The sequence below is a fragment of the Bactrocera latifrons genome, unplaced genomic scaffold (genome assembly GCF_001853355.1).
Source record: "Bactrocera latifrons isolate USDA-ARS-PBARC rearing strain unplaced genomic scaffold, ASM185335v1 scaffold_34, whole genome shotgun sequence".
NCBI lineage: Eukaryota > Metazoa > Arthropoda > Insecta > Diptera > Tephritidae > Bactrocera > Bactrocera latifrons.
The window spans coordinates 919,559-943,804 of record NW_017536979.1 but is presented as its reverse complement, the minus strand read 5'-3'; the positions used below and the strand labels follow the sequence as shown (position 1 = coordinate 943,804).

Genomic DNA, 24,246 nt, shown 5'->3' with positions numbered 1-24,246 from the left:
GGTAGACTTGAGCCCGATTTTCGGGATTATAGTAATGYGAGTGTTTTTTAAAATATTTTTGATTTATTTAAGTGGCGCCCTTAGTCCGATTCAATCATTTCTTTACAGACCAAACACTCCTCGTGTACTCTTCGTCGTATATTATGCGATTGCTTTCCTCAAAATCCAAGAGTCTTCCCTAGGTTGGTTGAAAGTTCAGTGTTCAGAGGTAGAGGATACTTGGTCAGATATTAAATAGTTAAACCTTCAACGTGAGTAAACTCTCCTAAGCTGATTACTCCAAACCGCAGTATCGGTTATGATTTGTACTCATCAAGTAAAATTATTTTTTTTGGAATCCTATCTGATTCTGATATATTATATTTAGATCATTATTCTTTAGACATATACAGGTATAATATTAATAAGAATTTCCTCGGAATTTACTCCTCATTTCCCCTCACATACTCGRCAAAGAATACCACCAATGCGATGACCCACATATAACATTGGATCTCAAATATACCGTAGAGCTGTTTTAGTGTCAATGACGGCTTGTGTAAATCTGTCCCCTTTTTATTCGCATGAATTTCCCCAACAAACAGCCGTGACCAGTGATTGATTATGCCGCTCGCACGTAAGTTTCGCAGTATTTTATTCACCGGCGTTGCCAAATAAGAGTGTTTCGTAAAGTAGACGGATATATGATGTACGTAGATGTCCTCGTTCAATATAATGAATTTACCGTTTTTCTGTTCACTGATCATATAGTATCTGAGAAAGTCACTGGGCGTGGATGCTGCCAAATTTTTCTCCGGATTATCCTCCAAAACAGTGTATACATCGGTATCGCTAACATTCATCATCAGTAGTTCAATCTCTCGACTTTCCACTGCCTTAATTTTGGACATAGAGTCGGCCGTGGACGCTGTCACAACCAACTTGTATCCACGGTGAATCAGTTGGTCCAGGGTCGCAGGTGCCGAGATGAGTTTTTGCGTACTGAAAAAATCGTAAAGTAGAGCTTGATAGGAAGACCGCAAAGCTGAGGTGAGTAGTAGCCACATGACGAATATATAGCGCGCAAGATTTGACGACGTTTCGGGTATTGCTATTTGAGCCAGAAGAATACCCGACCACATGAAAATCATCTCTCTAATATGCAGTATGCCAAAGATAAAGTATAAGAGGCGTAGGCTTAACCGATGTAATATAAATGCTAGAAATATCGGCAATAAATAGAAGATCAGTAAGGAGCTCCAGACATAAATATTGAAGGGATACGTTAAAATTTCGTACGTGGACCAAGGTTCTTGCTTCGCTAATACGGCGAGTACTTGATTGGTTTGATAAAATGTCAACGAYGAGGTGAGCACCGTTGAACGTTCCAGTGTACTTCGAAAGCAACCCAAGCTTAGGTCGCCCGACTTTTCACTCAACTGAAATACAAAACACGAACGAAAGGGCAAAGGTAAGGTTTTCTATCATTCCTAACAAAATTTGTTCATTTTTTATAATCAATACTTTGATATACGCACCATTTTAATGGCCCCCGTCAAGGTTCCGTTCGACATTACCAATCCACGTTGTTCGTTACGTAGCGGCGTCGTATAATTCACATCAAAATTTAATTTAGCTATCAAAAGATTTAAAAGTTCGCCTTCCATACCACCATACTGCAACTGACCCTTTTCGGGCTTGGGCAACGTTACATAAGGGGGCACATTCCACAGAATTGCCATTATGGGACAGCCGTAAAAGTTTCGCACCTTATCAGGGAAYAGTGCTGAGCTGCTCATCTCAGTAACGGATTTACCACGATTCAATTGAATCGGTAGAGTGCTCTTGCAGCGATCGCGCGAAAACGGAAAGTACGTATAAAGCTCTATACCAGTGCCGTTAACTTCCACGAGCACGTCCACATTTAAAATATAGTGACGCCAACAATAATCGAAAATCGCTGATAATCCCGACATTAGATGAGAACGATTAGTTACCGGAGGCATGATCATCAAATAGAATTCGCTGAAATCATTACGCTGGGCGTGAAACCCCGGGTCAATGTCACTGAAAGAATATTTCAATAACGATAACATTTGCAAGGGTTATGCAATATGTCTTGACTTACGTCAGCGCTTCGTACGAGTCGATCAATAATATGTTGTATAAGTCGAAWTTCTTCGGTGTCGCCAAACCCGCATGTACATTGATCTCCACCTTCATTTCCTTTGCGGTCATTAAGACCGACGTTAACAAGTCAATGAAATAATCAACAGCTCCGTCATCACTTGTGCGCATCGAGATCGAATAACTCTTCGTATATTTCCTGAAGAAATTCGCTTGGTAATGCAGAATTGCACCGAACATATGAGAAAACTGCGTTCYTGTGGTTAGTACGTTGGCTTCAACATTAGCCTGCACAGAGCACAGCGACAACAGGCAGGCAGAAATTGTGACACGCACTATCGTCGACCACATATCAATTGCAATTAAACATAAAATTTCATTTACCGGGCCTCTAACTGCGCGATGTACCTATTATTAGTGCCATTAAATTAAAAGCCTATAATATTCGTGGAATGGCCTCTAATGAACTTTGAAAGGTAAGGCTGATACTAGGCGTACCCCTGAAGCCATAAATCATTCTGAAAATCCTATAGTACAGAGTCAAAATGGTGGACTCCGATGCCTAATATAAATGGGTTGTAATATATTGGTTTTATTAASACAACATAAGAATATCAATGTTTTTGCTTTGCAAAATATTTATTACCTAATAATTGACTTTATTTGTTTAGACATGATAAAAAAGAATATTAACAAGCACATGTGTGTGCATATGACACGTTTTTTTTATGTAAATAGTAGCTTTTAGCTTAAATCGAATTGCTATAAAAAATTTATGAAAATAAATGCACTTCTGGGATTCCTTTTGTATTTTTCACATAATTCCTTTTTTCCTTACAGCTTTTGCAAAAGAATGGAGGAGGCGCCACCGCCACCGTTGCAGATTGAAGCGCAACCGAACTCGCCAGGTTTCAGAGCATGTGACAAGTGCGTCACCAAACGGGCACCTGACATACCGATTGGATGGCCTATGGACACAGCACCRCCATGTATATTCACTTTGGCAGGGTCGATGTCGAGTTTCTTTATATTAGCCAAAACTACCAGCGAGAAAGCTTCGTTGATTTCCCACATGGCAACATCTTGCTTGTTTATRCCGGCACGTTGCAACAACTTTGGCACGGCGAAGGCGGGTGCAATGGGAAAATCGATTGGATCTGTTTCGGCATCCTGGAAAGCTACTATACGTGCCATTGGTTTCAGTTTCAAGCGTTCGGCTGCTTCAGCAGTCATCAGCACTGTGGCAGCACCACCGTCATTTAGCGTGGAGGCGTTGCCGGCTGTAACCGTACCATTCTCCTTCTGGAATACGGTAGATAGTTGCCCAAATTTGTCGAAATTGACGCGTTTGAATTCCTCATCTTCAGTGATGGTCACTTCCGGTTTGCGTTTTAATTGTATTTTTACTGGTGCGATTTCAGCATCAAATACTTTTTCGCTCCATGCTTTTGCTGAGCGCTTGTACGATTGTATAGCAAATTCATCCTGTTCTTGACGGCTTATACCCATTTTCTTGGCTGTATTTTCTGCGCAGTTGCCCATGTGAAATTTGTTGTAGACATCGGTGAGACCATCAAAGACGATACCATCGATTAGTTGGATGCCTCCGTAGGGTGTAGCGCCACGTTTCATGTAATATGGTACATTCGACATGGACTCCATTCCTCCGGCAACCACAATTTCTGCTTGGCCGAGCATCAGCGACTGTGATCCCAACATTACCGCTTTCATACCAGAAGAGCACACTTTGTTCACTGTTGTGCAACACACGTTCTTAGGTAAGCCGGCGAAGATCGCTGCCTGGCGTGCTGGTGCTTGACCCAAGCCGGCAGAGACGACATTACCCATTATAACTTCGTCTACCTGGTCCTTGCTGATGCCGGAGCGCTGYACCGCAGCCTCAACTGCTACAGCTCCTAGTTGGGTCGCCGACAAAGGTGCCAATTGGCTTTGAAAGCTACCAATTGGTGTACGGGTGGCGGATACAATAACCACTTCATTTATTTTCGAACTAAACTTACGTGATTGAGCGCAAAGGGAACGCGSAGCTTGGAGGAATGAGCTCATTTCGGTAGTGTTTGCTAAAAAAAAAATACTCAAAATTATTAATTTGACTACCACCTATATTAAAATATAGTGACCTTCGGCCCAACAGGGTTACCAGTTATATTACAGTTGTATTTTGGCGAGCTGTCAAATATTGCATAACAAATTAAAAGCAAAGTTGCTTTACATAGCTATTGCTATGTTTATATTATACGGTATTGTTTTAAATTATTTATAAATTAATGTAATAATTAAAAATAATAATAATAATAAATTAMATAAAGCATAACCATTTTAATAAAAAGGTAATAAATAGAAACGATAATCTATATAACAATGCATAATAATTTTAAGTTCTACTTCGAATATCTTACGCAATTTTGTTATTTTGCGTCAAGATATATTTTAGGTTCATTCATACAAGAATTCAGTTATAATTTTTACCCATTTCGATAGGAGTTGGCAATGCTGCCAGTTGCATTCCTTACACTTCCATACTTGTCAATCGTGAATGATGGGAGAAATAGAATGACAAATGTCTTATTTTGAGGAAGAACAAGAACACAAGTAAAATTTGCAGATTCACTCAACTAAAAACGAAAATTATTAAATAAGTTGCTAATTAAGTTGTTAAGGATATATTTTCCATCAAAATGACTACTGGAGCCGTGCCAGCAGAAGGCGTTCGTGAGAAAGCACTTGTGGAATATAGAAAAAAACTGCTAGAGCATAAGGAAGTTGAGTCGCGTCTTAAAGAAAGTAAGCACTATCCCATACCTAATGTATTCAAATTAAACCTTATTTATGCTAATCTCTAGAGCGTGAGGAAATAAAAGAACTTACCAAGCAATATGACAAGTCGGAAAACGATCTTAAGGCATTGCAAAGTGTTGGCCAAATTGTGGGTGAAGTTCTTAAACAATTAACAGAGGATAAATGTAAGAATAACATATCAGTGCAATATTAGCTCTTTATAAATAATAATTTTTTTATAGTTATTGTCAAAGCTACAAATGGACCACGCTATGTAGTAGGTTGCCGAAGGCAATTAGATAAGACCAAGTTAAAATCTGGCACTCGTGTTGCTTTGGATATGACAACCCTAACTATAATGCGATATCTACCGCGAGAAGTAGACCCTCTAGTTTACAACATGTCTCATGAAGATCCAGGAGAGGTGAAATATTCTGCTATTGGAGGACTTTCTGAACAAATTCGCGAATTGCGTGAAGTTATTGAACTGCCACTGTTAAATCCAGAGCTTTTCTTGCGTGTTGGTATCACACCACCAAAGGGTTGTCTGTTGTACGGACCACCTGGCACAGGAAAGACTTTATTAGCCAGAGCAGTAGCTTCCCAATTRGATGCCAACTTTTTGAAAGTTGTCTCTTCAGCTATTGTCGATAAATATATTGGTGAGAGTGCACGTCTCATTCGCGAGATGTTCAACTACGCCCGCGATCATCAACCCTGTATTATTTTTATGGATGAAATCGATGCAATTGGTGGACGTCGGTTTTCCGAAGGCACATCAGCTGATCGTGAGATTCAGCGTACACTTATGGAACTGTTAAACCAAATGGACGGTTTCGATTCCCTAGGCCAAGTTAAAATGATAATGGCTACCAATCGTCCTGATACGCTTGACCCTGCTCTTTTACGTCCTGGTCGTTTAGATCGTAAAATTGAAATACCACTACCTAATGAGCAAGCACGGTATGTCTCTTTTATTTTATATTTTAATTTTCTAAAATTCAAATTTTTTTATAGAATGGAAATTCTTAAAATTCACGCTGCGAAAATTGCAAAGCACGGGGAGATCGATTATGAAGCTATTGTCAAGTTATCTGACAATTTTAATGGTGCTGATTTAAGAAATGTGTGTACGGAAGCAGGTCTCTTCGCCATCAGGTGACAAATTATGAACTATAAATATTATTATTTGTTTTTACTCGTATTGTTCTATATTTTTTAGAGCTGATCGCGAATACGTTATACAGGAAGATTTTATGAAAGCGGTTCGCAAGGTAGCTGACAACAAAAAATTAGAGAGCAAATTGGATTACAAACCTGTATAAATTATACAGATATGAGAAAAATAAAATTTTCTACAAATTTCTCCATTTAAAAAATATACTTTATTTAAAACATAATTTCTTAAAAAAACTTGGTGAATCCAGAAATTACTTTTGCTTTTCCTCAATCCGACGTTTCTTGCGTTCTAGATAATCACTCACATTGTCATATCGCTTCTTAAACCATGCCGACACATCTTCAGGCTTCCACACTTCCGACCTGAACCGCTCCTCTATCATATCAATCCAGTCAGTTGATATTATTGGCTGACTTTCCGCAATATTCGATATTTTCAAGCTAAAACGTTCATCAACAATACCAGTAGCATAAAGCCTTTCATTTACGAAACAAATATTGCTTATAATCACATCCGAATATTTAAGTTTTGTGAGCTCCTTTATAAGCCATTGATCCTCGCCGCTGTTACTAATTTCGTAAATACCAACACTTTCATCCGGTTGATATAACAATACAGCGACTTCAAATTGGTTTTCACTCTTCGGACGTAAGCAAAATCTTAAAGCAGGTGCTGGTAGATCAATTTTGGACTTTTCTTGGCCACTTATGAAGTTCCAAATACGTAAAGTTTTATCTCCGGATATAGAAACAATTGTATCCTCACTCAAAAATGCTACTCCAGAAACAAATTCTTTATGCCCAAGACAATAGCCGTGTATATCATACGTTTCAGGATAATTAGTTATGCGGATTTTGTCATCTCTATCACAAGTGATAATATATTTAGAATCTGCCGTCCATAATACATCGTACACTATACTGAGGTGGCCCAGTAAGAGTTGCGGTTCCTCTTCGAAATTTACACAATCATATTTATAACAATCTCCTGACTTATCTGTCACCAAAAGCACTTTAGAGTCTTTGCTAAATGTTAGAGCACTTGAAGCACGTGCCAGTGGCCTCACGGACACAAGTTTAGCGTGCTCGGGTCGACATTGGTAAAGCAAGACAGCCTTTTGACCTGCAGTAGTTATAGCACATAAGCAATGATCCGGAGAGACTTCAACATGAAGAATGCTAGGCAATTCTGGTTTCACTTCTTTTGTTTTTTTCGTCTCTTTAGATTGTTCGCTGCCACCCTCGCCGTCAACATCAGCAATACCTTTTGTGCCTTTCAAACCGACTTCAATCAAATCTTTGGGTATTTCTATTTCTTTAAAAATTTGTAAATCGTTCGGATTTACGAAAATCACCTTCGTATTCAAAGCAATTACCAGTTCAGGTTCAGCAAAAAAAAGCGTCGTCATTATTGTAAATAAATATTTTTACGAAAATAAGCACAAATGTTTACGTTGCAATTTGCCCCAATTATTCACATCTGATTCTATGACAGTTCACAATGGCAATGAGGTGTCATCACGCAAGCAGCTGACTTCATTGTTTACACCGGCCAACAACTAAACAAAAGGAAAACAATTTAGAGAAATGACTTCGCCAAATAAACAAAATCAGACCAAGTATCCTGTTTATATTGTATTGGGTTCTGGAGGACACACCGCCGAAATGTGCACTATAAATATGGCGCTTCTGAATTCCGCTAGAGGCAAGGACATTTACAACCCAGTCCGATATATTATAGCCAACGACGATATTACTTCCCGAAGCAGAATAACCAGTGCCATGCAAAAGGTTGGTGTGGCACTAGACGATACATCATTTATTTATGTACCTCGTAGCCGCAAAGTGGGACAGAGCTACCTCAGCAGTGTATTTACCACTCTTTGGGCATTGTTATGGAGCTTTTGGCTTGTTTGGAGTGGTCAACCCAAGTTATTACTCTGTAACGGTCCAGGTACCTGTGTACCATTTTGTATTGCAACTTATATTTGCAGACAAATTAGGCGCTTGCCAAGTACAACTAAAATCGTCTTTGTGGAGAGTTGGTGCAGAGTACGTACACTTTCACTTAGCGGTAAACTGCTTCGCCCTTTTCTTGACTTATTGGTGGTCCAATGGCCGGCGCTAGCTGAGAAATATAAAAACGCCTACAACGTAAAGTACTTCGGTAAAATTATGTGAACATGTATAATTTATTATGTGAAAAGCAAGGCCTGGAAGTTCTAATGATGCCGTACAAGTAATTATGAAGAACTTTAGCATAACAAAATTTTGTAAAAAAAAAAAAAACATAAAAATAAATACGTAAAATTTAAATCAACTAGGGAGAGAGACAATCGTCAAGGTGATCGTTGATAGTTTCTTGTTCAACTTCTTTTCCACAATTGGGACACTGAATTGTACTTTTTAGAATATTTCTTTGACGATATAACCTGGTGTCCATGTCCTCTGGACTCCAGCCAGCGTTTGTGGAATTGGTCTCTGACCTGTTCGGTGAACTTAGATTGATATTACTGCTGCCACTGGAAAACTCATCATCGCTTGTCGAAGTAAGGTTAATTAAATCTTGTTCGGAATAACCCGCTTTTCGTAGAATATCTTTACGTGAAGGGCGTGGTGTGCGCTTTGGGTTTAATGGTCGTGATGTAGATGCTAATTTTTTCAGGAAATGCTTGGGTGCAACAATTTTAATCGCTATGCCAGTACAACCGTCCATATGGTCAGCGAATAAACAGCGTTTCATTTTACCTTGACAAATTGGGCAGGTAATAATGTCATCGTCAGGGTTGGGAAAATGATAAGACCCAGAAGGTTTGACGTCATTTTCTCTATTGAAATCCTTCAACATTGTATCGTCGCCAAAGAATTCATCTATCACAGAAGTGTCTGCTAATTCCGCAGCAGCTGATATATTAGCCATTTCATTATTGTCGTCCTGTGCATTATCATCATACTCATCATCAATAAGAATGATATCCTCGTCCAACAAATCATCAGTGTCTTCAAGAATCTCTTCTTTGATAACTTTATGTCGTTCATCTGCCGTTAGTGGGGGGGATCGCTTCGGCAATTCAACCGCGAAACCGTTTTCATTATCATCTGACTCACTTTCATCATCCGAGAGAATGGCAATAGTCTCCGTAGGCGTATCTCTTAACATTATATCATCGTCTAAAACTAGCCAATCCTCAGTTTTAGGTTTCTTTGATGTGTCAGCTGTTTGCAAACTATCGTTGGACAGCCGTCTACGTTTGTTATCACCTTAAATAAAAAATAATAGTTCATAGGATCAATTGAGAAGAATTTTACAGTTCGCTCACCTGCTGGCGCTTCTGCATCGCTTTCAAGGAAACGAGAATTTTTCTTATTGCTTTCTATCGTGGTATCTAAAGTCGTATTTGTTTTATTCTTATCGAAACGCTTTAACCATAACTCACGTAGATGATTACGATCGACCTTCCCACTTGAATCATTATTGGAGCTTGCGCTCGAATGACTTGTGGCTCCTACTTGGCAACCACTACCACTGAAAGCGCCATTTGCAGTGCTATTCGCATTTACGCGGCCAGCCGGACCTCTAGTAGCGCCAGGACTACCATTTAGATTAGCAAAGCCAATAACGTTTCGTAAGTTACCACCTGCTGACGTATGCCGATTTGGCGTTTTATAGGATTCAGAAATTGTGTTTGTATTGAATGGATCACTGGATAGACCTGGATAAGAGGTCGGTGGAAAAGCGGAGGCTATAGATGGTTGGCGATCAATTGGTTTCGTAACTGGTGCCTTTGTCTTAGGGTTCAGAAGAAGGGTACCGCCGCCGTTTGTTTTGATAGGGCCTACAAAAAAAAAAAAAAATGAAAGCTTTGCAAGCGCAAATAGGGAGCGAATAATTTGAACACACACCTTTAACCCCACCAAAACCAGAAATTCCATTATTAAAACCTTTCACATTATTCGCGTCCGACAGTTTTGGTGTAGAGCTTATCTGTTTGTTTGTAGAAGGGAAGAACGTCCGCAAATCCTTTCCTTGCGGTTGCTTTGGTTCTTTTGAGGCGTTTTGCTTCTTTGGTTTATCCGGACCTTTAATTTTCATAAAAGTGCCACCACAAGACTCCTGATGTGCTGCCCACCACTGATCATTGGGACCAGGAGCTCGATTACAAGTACGTTTCACATAACCGAAAAATGGGGCGCGATTTTGGCAACTTCCATTACAACGCCACCAGTGTTGTTTGTAAACATCTACTTCATCATGGAATGTATGGTATACCTAAAATACTTAACGTAAGAATTCTGATACGAAATTTTATCCACATATACTCACTGTTATGTTGGTACCAGCCACTTTATTTATTGCATGCATGATCTTTTTAAAATTTGGACCGTGACCGCCGTTTCCTTCCCGTATATTCAAAACAAAACAGTATGCGTGTATCATTTCGTGCTGGAAGAATTCGTTTAATTTTTATTGAAAGAAGCAAGTATCCAGCATTACAAACCAACATAGTCTCAACCAAGTCTTTGCGTGGTCTTAACTTGAGCAGAGGTTCACTTAAGCGGATTGTAATATCCATACCGAAACGATTGCGCCGCGAATAACATATTCCAGCACAACTATACATGCGCTTACTCCATTCCAGGGTCACACATTTCAAGCGACTTTGAAAAAATTTATCATCAAAAGCGCCAAACAGTGCGAATATATCTGGTGTAGGATCCAGTGTTTCCCACTGCGGGTGTACAAGATTTTGCGTACGATTTAAGTAATCTTCGTCTTGGTTTGATGTCGGATTGCTACGCTTTATACGTAAAGGTTTCTTGGAAGGCGGAGGCATACTGAAATTGACAATCTCCGGCTCCTAGAGGGTGGAACGTATTAAAAATCTTAAAGCAAGATTACGCCAAAAACCTACGCTGCCATCGCTGCTATTTAAATCTGTACTTGATTCGGCGTTCCATCGCTTTTGCATTTCAAGCGCCATTAAAAAATCTGGATCATTCGACATTTTCAATATTTAACTTAAAAAGTTAACTGCAAAAACCATATCAAACAAGAATTTTTAATTCACAAACAMGAAAAGCGATATAGAAGTAATTAACAAAGATATTTTCGCCAATCGCGCGCGGAATATATGTTTACTAACATGTAAATTGTGCTACCATATGCTTTCGGCACCCTACTTCTTTCCGATATCCTTGAATTTTGTTTTACTGACGTAAAACAGGATGACATAMCATCCATACTTTATATAGAAACATAGAAATTTGAATTCACAAAAGTGGATAATAATTTTCTCACAACTATCTTACGTAAATCATTGATTAGAGAGAATAATAAGTTTTTGAATAAAAATGCACATTAATCTAAAACCATTTGTTTACACATTTCATATTCTTGAAGAACGATTTATGTTTTAAAAAATGGTGGTAAATTCAGTATTTTTATAYAAACTCAGGTCAAAATCCTTCCATACAATTAGTTAATAAAATTGTGTGGCAACGCTAAACTTTTGGGTGTAGAATACGAACAGTGCCAAATTATCGATTAATGTCTAGTTGTCAAMGGCTTCGTTCATTAATCTTATAGGATAGAAAAATTGCAAGATTTTTATTATTGCGATTATTTGTTAATATCCATGGAAGGACTTGTTAATTACAGTAGCGAAGACGAACAGGAGGAGACAATGGATCATATAACTGTAAGTATATAAGTGATAATGCATGTAGTAAATAGTTTCAAAGTAAAGTAAAAAAGTACGTATGGGGAAAATGGCGACGATGAAAAATGTGTTCTATGTGTGTATACGTCCTTTACCAATAATAGAATAAAGCAAGATTTTTTTTGAATACTGCTAACTGGCAATATTTTAAGTTTAAAGAAAATAACATAGTTTGCTGTTTATGACTAGTTGCCAAATTCCTTTAGGCTGAACGCGGAAGCGGTGGTCGCAGTCCTGGCAGAACAAGGCGTTCCTACGAAGGTGAAGCCACAATGATTGGTGATGGTAGTCGTGGGGGTAAACGTGGTTCACCACCTGCCCGSAATAGCAGTTACAGAGACGAGGTAAACATATGTCTTTTATTTTCATAAACAAATTGCACTCCGAAGTGCTTTTTTAAATTTATTAAGTATCATGTACTATTTATATATAATCTTAGATTCTTAATAACTAGGGTTATGTGTATRGATATATCTGTACACCGAAAGGATTTATTAAGTCTAAAATGTGTTAGCGTTGTCCAATATATCTAAAAAATCGTTATAAGAAATTAATTCATACAAATTAAATTTTCTTAACATTTATACTTTTTAAACAATTTAAAATGAATGTTAACATTATTCGCAACATCCAGAAATTAAAACAAAAATAATATATATTTAACACCATATTGCGTTGTATTGACATACTACATTGATATATCTCGTCCAAATTTCAAATCGTAAAAATATATTTAAAGTAGTTATACAATTATATATTTATATGCCTATATTTTTTTGGTAAATAAGAGGTTCAATGAAAAGTTTTCGCCAATTTGTTTTGGGTTGGTTGTTGTAGGGCTTCAAGCAAAGTCGAAATGACCTTGCAATATGAAATAATAATTTCCGGGCTCCGCTTATTGTTACCTCATTTCGCTTGTTCAATAGGCATTCCCATTATAATTTTTTGTAAATACATAGCTTTAATTTTATATTAAAATCATTTAATTAACAAACTATCCACTTTTGTTATTGTTGTTATATATAAAAAGTCGAAAAGTTACAATCTGCATCTCTACGCACGCACACCTACATACATAACTATAAATCAAGCCAGCCGCAGCCCTGGTTTGGTCGTGCGTCAAAAGCAAATTTATGCCCGGCGAACTGAAAGGAGCGCACGAAAAAAAGTGTAACTTAAAAATTTTCCGCCTGAAAGAAAAAGACCCTAACATTTTTTATAGGAATGCGAAAAAAATACGAAGGAGCCTTTTTCTATGTGTGTTTCCATTACATACTTAACTTTACTGTGTAGGAGTTGAGCTGTAAACGAACGTGAGTATATATGCAAATTAACAAAAAAGAATCAGTAATTTACTTTTTGTTGCAGGAAATTTAATTAACTAAAGAATACATTCAAAACAAAAAATTACAAAAACAATATAATTACATAAAACATTTCGGTGGGCATGGGTAAAACGTAACAGATATTAAGCGTATATATTTAGGTTTAGACGTATATTAGAATAACCTTTTGTAGACTTTTAATAGAAAAGAGCGAATTCATACAATAAGCTGACAGTTTCTGTGTATATAATTTTCTCTTCCAGGACACGCAAAGGCAGAGCAGTAAGAGACCAACATCATCAACATACCACAGTCGAGACAACAAGCGAGACAACCGCGATAATAGACGAGAAAGTCGCGACAATGTACGTGACCATAGAGAAGAAAGGGAATCGAGAGATGTTCGTTATTCAAAAGATCACACTCGTTATGACTATAAAGTAAAGTATTCTCTTATATTAAATTATTTCATTAAATTAATTGTAAATTTTCAGAATGATCGCACGCGTACAAGGGATTTCCAAAGCGATCATAAGCGAGAACGTGATAACTTTGATAATCGGCGACCACCTCGTGATGATGACCGTAACAGACCCTCGTCTTCGTACAAAAATAATCGCTATGGAGGGAGTTTTCGCGATGAACGACATCGACACGATTCCTCTAATACAAATGCAGGTACTTCCTCATTACGTCAACATCACAACCGCTCAGTCGATCAACGACATACGGAGCATTATGATCATTCTGGTAGTCGTTATCGCCGCCGCAGCAACTCTCGCTCTCCATCTCCTTCAACTGGGCAACGTCATTACCACAGTAAGCGCTCGGGGCATGATGAAAAGTCATATCCGCGTCATCGCAGTCGTTCWCGTTCACGTTCTATTACCCCGGGACGTTCTGATTCCCGCGATCGTGAAGGATTTGCTTTAGAAAAGGCGCGTTTATCAGCTCAAGCAATGGAGCGTAAAATACATCCGGATAGTCATAGATCACAAGAAAAAGATGCTCAGTCTTTACACCCCGGTGCACATACAGAAGCACTATTGGCTCTGCCCTTAAATGAAACTGCGCCAAAGCAGCCAAACGTAATTGCCGTTGCACCAGTTCCCTCAACCTCTTCGAATAATGGTGGTGAACCAGCGGTCATCCAATTACCTAGTTACTATAACCCTAATGTTATAAATCCAAACAAATATGCTGAACAGGTACAGAAACGCAAACTTTTATGGGGTGCAAAGAAAGCAGAAGATACTGCGGCAAAATGGGGCAATGCACAATTTTCGCAAGATACCGACGGGAAAGTTGCATCTAAATTTATGCGTCTAATGGGCATTAAAGGCAGCGGTCCATCGAAGAGTGAAGAAGTGGTTGAACAAAAGGCTGTACCGTCAGTTGCKCCAGATGTCAAAACGAGGGAGGTAATGTTCTCAAACATGGAGCAGCAGTATGAGGTCGCACGTCAAGCTACTCATACAATGCGTGGTGTCGGTTTAGGGTTCAGTTCACAAGCTCGACCGTTTTGAATAATATCTGCGAGCAAAGTGTCAAACGGAGTTGAGGAAAACTATCTCAAATTGTTCAATTTTCGTGTAGAATAAATGATTCGCAACATATGTTGATAATATTTGTTTCTGAACCTAKGTATGAAAAAATAAATGGTATATTAAATAAACCTATATATGAATAAATGAGTATACAACAGATTGTTTTGCGTTTTCAGAAATGGTAGTGTGTTAAATATAACWTATTTATTTTACTTTCAAATTTTGGGTAGAATGGTGCTTTAAAAGAGGTGAAATAAGTCTTAAAGCATTCACACTCATAATTTTTCACAGTGTAGGCAATATTAAAACAAATCGAACAGAGTTTGAACGTTTACTACCAGCTGATTGTTGACAGCTAGAATGCAACAACAAAAACAAAATACACGAAAAAGCGATTTTTGCCAAGTTGTCAACGTAAAAACGCAAATAAATAAATTAACTATTTAAAATACACAAAATTTTATTTTGTAAACAAAGGAAGCAAAATAGTTCGATAATTATACACTTTATAGTGCAGTTGAAAATATGTCTTGGCTCAACAGCAGTTTAAATACATTGAAAGGACAACTCACGACACTGGCTCAGGAGGTACTTGCTGAAACAGCAGGCCCAGGGGACGAAGAATATCGTGGTCCAGAAAGTGAGGCACGGACCGCAGTTGAGTTGCTTGCAGATACACATAATGAAAATGAGCAATTGAACAAATTATGCAATGAAAAGGACATCGAAGTAAGTAGRCAAAAGTAGGCACAAAGGTGCTGCGATTATTAGTTGTTAAAAGTGATTTGGCAAACTCTACGATTATTTTGAAAAATGTTATGTATTGAATAGCTTTGTATATACATTTTTATGTAAAATGTAGATTCTACATTAATTCTAATATAGTGCAATTGTAATCGTTTTGTAGCAATAACATTGAACTTTTGTTGAGAATCATACGTGTAATCATAGAATATGGGAATTTTTCATTTATTCTAAAATTTACTTTATTTAGCTTAATTGTTGCCTACACACAAACACATATATATGCTCTAAATTAAATTTATATTATTTACAGATTACTTTACTGCGCAAGCAAATTAATGAATTACAAACGAAAATCGCCGATAGTGGAGGTGGATCTCCAAGTACTTCGAAATCGGTAAGTGAAAGTTAATACAAAAGATTGGAATAGGTTTACCTCTAGAGGATTACTGTCGGCCGTGAGATTCACTTTTCCGCTTTTTATAAAATTTTAATAATGTTCGATATATGTATAAGTCTATGTATGTACTATATGTCTAAACATCCCATTTTATTTCCTTTTAATTTTTCAATTCAATGTGTAGTGTTTTATACAATTTTATTTTCGCCAATTTTACTGGGGGTGCGGCAACAGCTATCGCAAATCTATGGTTGTTTCATATAAGTGTAAACATATATACATATTTATGTATATAGCTTCTCTGCTTTATCCCCATGCTAATATTTGAATATTGATATCACTTAAAGAACGAATGCAAACAACTACACTGTGACGCTTATAACAACACCAAAGAGCGTCGGCGTTGTACCGGCAGTAGTTTATGGTAACGCGGTATAACTGGCGTTCCGATTCAGTCCAACTCACTTCATCGCCCCTTACATCAATAAAAAAATAAAGTAAAATATAGCGATATCTTTCAGCACATCCTTAGCCGAGTCTATGGCGTCAGGTAGTGCCTACCTGGCACTACGAAATCCACCTTTTCATTTTATATGCTTAAATATGTAAATAAATGAGCCTCATTCGTATGGCATCTGAATGTGCAATGTGTTATGCTGTGCTTATATCCACTCGCTCATAAAACGATACATAACTTTATCTTTGCCGTATATGCTTTTGCTGCCGATAAGCATTCAACGCGCTCACATACTAATTTACGTATATATTGTATTATATATATAATTGTAAATATAAATTCTAAGTTAAATTATATATAACATAATCGCACATTTATACCCCTTTCTGTATGTATATCATATGTGTACGCAAATATACAAACATACAGACTAAGTAATCTACCTAAGTCGATTCGTTAAATAAATTGCAGTTCTATACATAAGAGCTGTATATGAAATGGGTCGATATATCTATGTATCATATACGTTTGTATATATGTATGTGTGCATATAATTGTAATAAATATACGATAACGGAATACTTGTCTATAAAATCAATCCTAAATTATATTTTAACGGGTTTTTTGCCTGCACAACTGTACCACAACAGCCCTTTATAATCTTTTGACAGTAAAGTCGCAGTGAGAAAATTGAGCTTTCAGACATCTTTCAATTTTCCCTACGTGAGCTACGTCCTCACATCGATTATTTGTATGCATTGTTTGCTTTCTTTCCGAAGTCTACTACAGTTATGAGGATATTGAAACCCCTTGCCAGACTAGAGCATCATCCACTATAAAAGAGCCTCTTAATGCCTTCCCAAGTACTGTATCTTGTAGACAGTAGGGTAACTACCAGTTAAGAAACAGAATTCCTCTTCATGTATTCCCCGATCTGGTTTTTGTAGAACATTATACGCCTTCTTATCCAAACTAGACTCATATTTAATGTCCATTTTGTTATTGTTCGAATCCGTCAAAACATCTCCTAACTGGATCTATCGACCTAACTTTCCTCCCTAGCGCAGCTTCTTTCTGGATACTGTAGCAGGTTAAACTCCTACTTGTACAGAATAGACTCCTACATATCCAATATATGTCCTGCATGCAATGAGTTTCCACTCATCTATCCGACCCCGTCGAAACAACACGTTTCCTGGGGCTCCCGCTAGATGAGATCGACGACGACCTGGATCACGCTTACCACTCTAACGGGGACTGATAACCGTTAAAACAACAACCTAACTTTCCTCGTTCCCACGACTGTCGGGTCTAGGTAACCATAACGGACCCGGATTTTTATCCGGCCAAAAACTGGTTTGTTCATTTTATTTTCCTCGAAATTACTTCTTCTGTCTCCCCAAAAACAACATCCCAACTTTCCCTCAAACTATTCTACAATACCTTCGTTCCCTTGATAGTCCGGAACAGACCCGGTCAAGGACTGTCCACTCGCCAGAATTATGCCGTTACAACATTGTACAACCCACCGGTCAAAAGTCCACACTGTTTTTCTCTACATAATCTGTAATCCAACAAACCATTTAAAAATTTTCCAGCAGCTTTTATTATTTGAAAAGTGAAAAACGCCATTTTGTGACACCGCCACCTCCCATTCCCATAGGTAAAACTGCAATACTCAGGCATTAAAATAAAATTTGTCTGCTTTTGCCACAGTTCGATTGTCATCATCAACGACCCCTTTCGGCTCATTCGCCACCATATCATGTGCGAGTATCGAACGCATCTGCCTCAATCTGCTTATCGCAGCCTAGCTGATTAACGGGGCTAAAAATGTGCTCGCCCGACGCGCACAACAACAACAATGAGCGTTTCTTTCATCCCCTACCACTGCGAGGTGCGTGCGCCTAAAAGTGCGCCATTATCGCTGGCTCCTTATCTTGCTTAATTGTGTATTCAAAACATCCACGCGCACCGCCGACTGCGCAGCTGCCTCTCCGCTCCACGGCAGATCGTTATCGTGGCGATAATGTATTTGTGATCCCAATTGAATTGGACAGTTCCAGCCTTTTGATATCCATATGTCGGCCAGCCACCCCTTCGGCTGCCACTAACAAGCGCGTGTGTGTCGTGTGGGGAACGTGCGGCGGTGGTTGTCGGTGAATAGGTATATAAGAGTCGTTCTATATATTTGGGTACACTATATACCAGATAGTCGGGCGCTGAGGGCGAACTGTGTGGGTATAAAAGGTGAACCACCTGCTGGATTTCCCTTCATTACAGTAATTAATTCAGCGGTTGTTGTCGCTACGATGCCGCTGCAATTGGCATTCAGTTAGAAAGCAATATTCAGCGACCCGCCTCGGAGCTGCAAGGCGAAGCGAACCAGCCGTGCACCCGCATAAAGTGCAAATTTTCTTCACGGTTGCATTCGTCGCCGCCGACTTAACTGACTTCACTTTTCGCATTGCTTTCCTCTGTTGTCATCGTTTTCAAACAACAAAAGATGTAAGAAACGGAAATTTTCGTCGGCCTAAAAAGTACGCGATTTGCATTTTAAATGTCGTGAATTTTACTTCACTTTGCTTTTGTAATCGCGCATAACTTGTGTAACACTCCCAGCCGCATAAAATTTGTTTACTAAATTCATGTTGTAATCGCGTTGTTGCTTTTCGAAATATTGCACTGGGACTGAGGGGTAAGTTTTCCGAGAAAATTCATTATTTTTTTGTTTAGAGCATTAATTTCTAGAAAAAAATGTGTTCTGAAAAAATCAATATTGACTTATATCCATTTATAATATATTATCTTAAAAAAACTGCTAACAACTAATAATTAAAAAAAAATTGTGTGATAATAATAAAAATTAATAATTAAAAAATAATAATAAAAAGGAAATAAAAATTCAAAAAAATGGTAAAAGTAATAACAGTAAAATATAATTATAAAAAAAATAAATAAAATAATAATGATAACTAATTATAAATAAATAAATTATTATAAATTTTTGAATATTTTAGTTAAATAAGGTAAATATTGTTTTTATTTATTTATATATATATTTTTTGAAGCTGCAAAGAGATATTGRAACTTAACTTCGGTAAAGACGATTCAAATCTGCTAAATAATTCTTCTTAGGCAAAACCGATTCTTAGTTACTTCTTCCATGATATGATTGGACTTACACAAAATCTAGATAGGATTGCTCAGTTGACGGAAAAGTCTAACTGTAGACTCCTCTTTAAAGACTTAAGCATAGTTTTCATTGGAGCTTAAAGATTGTAATTTTAGGCATTTTCTCATTCCACCGTACTTCAGTAAATTCCTGCGAAATTTGTAATATATTTTTTCTTAAAAAAATTATTCAAATTTTGAATATCCGTTTTATGCACTACATTTTTTACTACTGTGTCACCTTTCCGCAGAAATCTGTAAAGTGTTGTCTAAGTGAAAATGATTTAGACAGCTCATTATCGTTTGATTCGCCACTCAATTTCATATGTAGCAAACTCAATTCTGGACAAAAGGTTTTCTTTAGAAAATTATAAGTCGGAGTTACAAAAAATAGTCAGGGCCCAAATTTATTTCAGTATAATATAATGATATAACGATGCTACGATTGGTGTTTCAGCATTGATTTCGGAACATAAAAAGACTTAAATTACACTCAAGAAACTAAAGGGTGATACATTTCGAAATTCTCTACTTTTTTAAAGAAAAAACACATAAACTTCAAATTTAATGGCGAATGTTTATTATAATTTGAAAGACAATTCCTTGGCAATTATTTTTTGAAGATTATATCTTTCAAATGTTGGCCGCGGCTACGTGTCAGATGGTCTAACCATTGAGTCCAATTTTCGTTGACTCCTTCGAGCATTGCGACTGGTAACTGATGAATGTCAAGCGACATGCTTTACTCGCAAGGTATGAATCGAAGCGGGATTGTCCGCATAGACTTTGGACTTTACATGTACCCACAGAAAAAAGTTTAACGATGTGATATCACACGATCTTGGTGACCAATGAACTGACCAATAACGTGAAAATATCTGCTCCCCGAAGTGTTCTCTCAATAAATCCATTGACCCATTGATTTGTGCGATGTGTGGGAAGTGATCCAGTCTTGTTGAAACCAAATGTTACTGAGATTACGAGCTTCACTTTTAGACATCAAATAGTCGGTTATCGGTTATTTATGGCGCAGTAACGGTTTACGTTCCATGGATGAAATGATAGCTCCTGAATCTCTCCCATTCAGCCAGAAATAAGCCCCATCGCTGAACAAAATTTGGCTCGAAAATTGAATCGAATCCTCTTAGAACTTTTCAATAGCCCATAGAGCGAAGCGATGTCACTTGGAAAGGTTGAGCGGCTTCAGTTCTTGCACAAGCTTTACTTTGGACGGTTTTAATTTAAAATTTCTTCGTAAATGGCCTAAGTCGTTCTATACGTCAGTCCGAGTTGCTGCAAAAGGCACCGAAATGACTCTCAACGATATTCGTGTACTCTCTCAGCTACGCCTGGTAGTCTATTCGTTCGAATATTATCCAATAATGAATGCTGAGTCTCAAAATGGGTGATGGTGTTGGGAATAGTATGCTTAGTAGGCCGATTATGTTGAGCATAAGTTCAGCTTGACCCGAAACACATTCTTTACCGAACTTGAATTTTCGTAATAAAGTTGAACGATTTGTAAACGTTGCTCAAGCGTAAGTCTTTCCATGATGAAATGACAATTATTACGGAACAAAAATAATATGACATCTTGACAAGACTAACTGTCAAAAATGGCTTTTGAAAAATGTATCTCTATAATCTGGTTTGAGAGTCCGTGGCTAGGTCCGTTCTGGTTACATAGACTCGATTTGACATGTTAAAGTTTTATGTAACTTCTTGGATTGCCTGTGTGTAAGGAGCCTAACTCAGGAGATATTCAAGTCCCCCAATGCTTAAAAAAGTCTATTTTTGCAAGCAAAGATTTTAATGAAATTCTATTTAATTATGTATCGGTTATAATGGAATTGGTCAATTATTTGCTCAGTGCGAGCCAATAAGTACATACATACACATACATACATACGTGTGTTTGTGTGCGTGCTTCCATGTTGGATATGTGATCTTGGCGTTGATAATAGCCCGGCGATGATCAGTTGAGCATGCAACGCTGTGCAAGCAACAACAAAGTAAGCGTCCGCAAAACGGGCAACAACAACAACATTAACACTATAAATACATAGCGCTCACAACTAAATGCATTGGCATTAGAATCAATGAACCAACTTTGTATTGCCATATATTGGAGGAGACGCCGGTGAGAGGGGGGTTCTGATGACCACGTAGCAAAGTGGATGTGTGCGCTTGCATGTAGCCGTGAACTAATTAGGGGTTAGCAGCGCGGCGACAAAAAGTGACAATTGCGGCCAAGAGCGCTCACGCCAACAACAAAACACAGTGGATCACCGATGCGCACARCAACAACAACAGCGACAATGGGGCAGATTAAACGTGATCGATACACAAATGCCGGAAGCACGCCATGCTGGCGCTGTCGTACAAATTTCGATTTTCAGTTAGCAATTCGAATTAGTGACAAAGTCACAAAGGCAAAAACAAAAAAAAAAAAAGCAACAGACACAAAAAACCGTCTCTAATGTGTACAAAAAGCGCATAAAAATAAATGTTGTTCAAAAGCGTTCTTAGCTGAACATCGAAGCGTGGAGTTTGCCGCCTCTCCAAATTGCCAGCGTAATTACAATTTAAGCAGCGTCATCGAAAGCCGCGGCGGCGCAAAATGATCGGTGGACTAATGTTTCATTCATTTTCGCAGCAAAGCCGCGCTGCCACCGATCATTTGTGTTTAATTGAGAATGCAATCAGATTGCGCTCTAATGAAACACACACACACATACATGTAAATAGTATGCGGGCCAAATTGTCCGCGGTGAGTGGTCAAGTGCACGCGTGAAGCGCAAACCCGCAGTGTGAACGCACCATTAAGTAAAGAGGCAGTTATTGCTGTTGGCGATTATCAAAATATGGAGACACCTGCAATTAAACGCAATTAAAGTTGACAAAAAAAAAAAAAAAACCACTTGCACGAGCAAATTTCGGTTAATTAACCTACTTTCCAGGGCTGGCGGTGGCTTCATGCCCGTCACAAGCTGGCTAATGGCTGCAGGCGCTTATATTTGTCGACTTTATTGCGAGACTAGGAAATTAAACTGGAGAAGTCCACTCAAATGCTGATATGTAAGAACTAAGTCGCCACGCCCACAACCAGATATATAAAATAGACCGTGTGAATTTCAATTTAATTATATTCCGGGTTAGCCCTGAAGTTTGAAACACCCAGTAGAAAACTTCAAAGATTCTAGAAATCGATCTGAAAATTTGCACACATTCTTTTCTCCACAAGAACCTGAAAATTTTCGGAACTACCGCTACCGAAGTCCCATAAAATGTAGAGGTATGGTTGTATGTGAAAAATGAATATTTAACAAGATATCTTTACGAAGTTTAGTAAAGCTTACAATCCAAGACAAGGCCACAAGCTCCAAAGAAACTATTTAGATCGGATTACTATAACATATAGCTGCCAAACTGAAAGATCAAAATCAAGTTTCTGTATGGACAACTTTTCATTTGACAAGGTATCTTCATGTCCGAGGCAATGGTACTATCTTTGAGGAAATTGTTAAGATCGGACAACTTTAGCATAGAACTGCCGTCCAGGGTTTGTCCGGAAAGTAATAGGACTGATTTTCTTTCGCCGCGACTGTATTTCGGAGCGTGTGCGCACCGACTGGATTCGGTAGAGGGCGTGCCTGGTTAACGAACAAGCGGCTGGTCAGTTTTCTCCGAGTATCTGTAGAGTCAAGATAAACATTTTTGCGCTACGTGTTTCTGTGGGTTTTGCAAGCCGAGAATTCTGCGTTCGTTAGAGCAGAGGTATGCGATTAAATTCTGTGTGAAACTCGGTGAATCTGCGACAGAGACGTCTGAATAACGTAATCAATGGTGACGAGTCATGGATCTTTGATTATGATCCACTCTCACCAGTGGCACACGCCGGGGTCTCCTCGTCCAAGACATCGCAGCCGATTGGAAGTTGGACCACGACAACGCCCCGGCTTACACCGTCTTTCTTATGAACAGCTACCTAACCAAGGCCGGCATCCCAACGCTTCCGCAGCCACCCTACAGCTCAGATGTGGCCACTGGACTTTTTTGTTTCCTTGCCTGAGAAGGCCGATGGAAGGCAAGAAGAGACGACAGAGGCGATCCAAGCAGCATATAATTCGGCTCTCAAGGCTATACTGGAGAATGCCTTCCGCTACGCTTTCATGCTTGGAAATCGCGTTGGCATCGAAGCAGAAGGAGCCTATTTTTTAAAGAACAAACTGTACAATCAAAAACAAATTGCTGTAAGGAAACATCCTTATTTGTAATTTGATATTTAAAGCTTCGGTGCAACCGAAAATTTATTTTTAAGAATACCGTTGCATAAAAGGTGAGCGTGTCTATTGTCGGATCGTTTTGATCCATTCCTCGGAAAACTCCATAATTTCGAAAAAAAAAAAATCAGTCGTTGCAATCATCAATTCAGTACTTGAAAAAGTGTGTAATTATTTTGATCTCATGCAAGATTTTTGCTGAGTGCTGCGTGAATTTTTCTGTCACGCAATGAAACACGCAGCTGCTCTGAGCAACCTTGTGCTGCTTTTACGAAATACTCAATTCATTTCTTCCCAACAATTGAAACACAATTTCATATAAACGTTTGTCAACTGTGCTACGCTTTACCATTCCGCACGCACCTTCCCCCCTCGCTATCCACCCTCTACACCACTCGTTCACTTTCCGTCACAATAGCGCGGTGTGGGTAGCAGATTAAATGCCAACATGAAAATTAGTGGACAATCATTTTGGGAGATTTGACAGCTTATTGGTGTTGTATTTGTTGTTG

General features: G+C 38.3%; 8 protein-coding genes across 11 annotated transcripts in view; 4 read left to right on the top strand and 4 right to left on the bottom strand.

The window, feature by feature from the left end:
* Positions 1 to 422: 422 nt before the first annotated feature.
* Positions 423 to 2,616, bottom strand: LOC108971297 (glutamate receptor 3.7-like). The gene is made up of 4 exons (XM_018937261.1): positions 2,605 to 2,616; positions 2,108 to 2,514; positions 1,518 to 2,046; positions 423 to 1,418 (listed from the first exon to the last, which is right to left on the bottom strand). The coding sequence occupies exons 1-4, from the start codon at positions 2,614 to 2,616 to the stop codon at positions 423 to 425; spliced, it is 1,944 nt and encodes a 647-aa protein (XP_018792806.1).
* Positions 2,617 to 2,720: 104 nt separating this feature from the next.
* LOC108971309 (acetyl-CoA acetyltransferase, mitochondrial) lies at positions 2,721 to 4,317 on the bottom strand. Its single transcript, XM_018937276.1, has 2 exons — positions 4,248 to 4,317; positions 2,721 to 4,187 (listed from the first exon to the last, which is right to left on the bottom strand). The coding sequence occupies exon 2, from the start codon at positions 4,171 to 4,173 to the stop codon at positions 2,941 to 2,943; it is 1,233 nt and encodes a 410-aa protein (XP_018792821.1). The 5' UTR covers positions 4,174 to 4,187; positions 4,248 to 4,317; the 3' UTR covers positions 2,721 to 2,940.
* A 365-nt stretch (positions 4,318 to 4,682) lies between these two features.
* LOC108971404 (26S protease regulatory subunit 10B) lies at positions 4,683 to 6,284 on the top strand. The gene is made up of 5 exons (XM_018937442.1): positions 4,683 to 4,911; positions 4,971 to 5,090; positions 5,148 to 5,868; positions 5,923 to 6,063; positions 6,128 to 6,284. The coding sequence occupies exons 1-5, from the start codon at positions 4,806 to 4,808 to the stop codon at positions 6,228 to 6,230; spliced, it is 1,191 nt and encodes a 396-aa protein (XP_018792987.1). The 5' UTR covers positions 4,683 to 4,805; the 3' UTR covers positions 6,231 to 6,284.
* LOC108971405 (tRNA (guanine-N(7)-)-methyltransferase non-catalytic subunit wuho) lies at positions 6,277 to 7,568 on the bottom strand. Its single transcript, XM_018937444.1, has one exon. The coding sequence runs from the start codon at positions 7,491 to 7,493 to the stop codon at positions 6,336 to 6,338; it is 1,158 nt and encodes a 385-aa protein (XP_018792989.1). The 5' UTR covers positions 7,494 to 7,568; the 3' UTR covers positions 6,277 to 6,335.
* Positions 7,569 to 7,592: 24 nt separating this feature from the next.
* LOC108971406 (UDP-N-acetylglucosamine transferase subunit ALG14 homolog) lies at positions 7,593 to 8,404 on the top strand. Its single transcript, XM_018937445.1, has one exon. It carries the CDS (start codon positions 7,672 to 7,674, stop codon positions 8,263 to 8,265), a length of 594 nt encoding a protein of 197 aa, XP_018792990.1. The 5' UTR covers positions 7,593 to 7,671; the 3' UTR covers positions 8,266 to 8,404.
* Positions 8,248 to 11,090, bottom strand: LOC108971403 (sprT-like domain-containing protein Spartan). Its single transcript, XM_018937441.1, has 6 exons — positions 10,998 to 11,090; positions 10,584 to 10,943; positions 10,409 to 10,528; positions 9,988 to 10,354; positions 9,405 to 9,920; positions 8,248 to 9,345 (listed from the first exon to the last, which is right to left on the bottom strand). Exons 1-6 carry the CDS (start codon positions 11,088 to 11,090, stop codon positions 8,405 to 8,407), a joined length of 2,397 nt encoding a protein of 798 aa, XP_018792986.1. The 3' UTR covers positions 8,248 to 8,404.
* Positions 11,091 to 11,629: 539 nt separating this feature from the next.
* LOC108971307 (arginine/serine-rich coiled-coil protein 2) lies at positions 11,630 to 14,833 on the top strand. 3 transcript variants are annotated; one of them, XM_018937271.1, is made up of 4 exons: positions 11,631 to 11,783; positions 12,011 to 12,148; positions 13,393 to 13,569; positions 13,624 to 14,833. In XM_018937271.1, the coding sequence occupies exons 1-4, from the start codon at positions 11,721 to 11,723 to the stop codon at positions 14,653 to 14,655; spliced, it is 1,410 nt and encodes a 469-aa protein (XP_018792816.1). In that variant the 5' UTR covers positions 11,631 to 11,720; the 3' UTR covers positions 14,656 to 14,833. The 3 variants fall into 3 exon arrangements, with proteins under 3 accessions (XP_018792818.1, XP_018792816.1, XP_018792817.1); XM_018937272.1 differs by having other exon boundaries at positions 11,690 to 11,783; positions 11,994 to 12,148; XM_018937273.1 differs by lacking the exon at positions 12,011 to 12,148 and having other exon boundaries at positions 11,630 to 11,783.
* A 233-nt stretch (positions 14,834 to 15,066) lies between these two features.
* LOC108971384 (thyroid receptor-interacting protein 11) overlaps positions 15,067 to 24,246 on the top strand; it is a 45,696-nt gene continuing 36,516 nt past the window's right edge. Inside the window, exons 1-2 of one of the 2 annotated variants that reach the window (XM_018937411.1) lie at positions 15,067 to 15,405; positions 15,734 to 15,817. In XM_018937411.1, coding sequence (XP_018792956.1) covers positions 15,202 to 15,405; positions 15,734 to 15,817 — 288 coding nt within the window. In that variant the 5' untranslated portion in view covers positions 15,067 to 15,201. Of the gene's footprint in view, positions 15,406 to 15,733; positions 15,818 to 18,615; positions 18,976 to 24,246 lie in introns of those variants that run through there. The other variant, XM_018937413.1, reaches the window with a different exon arrangement.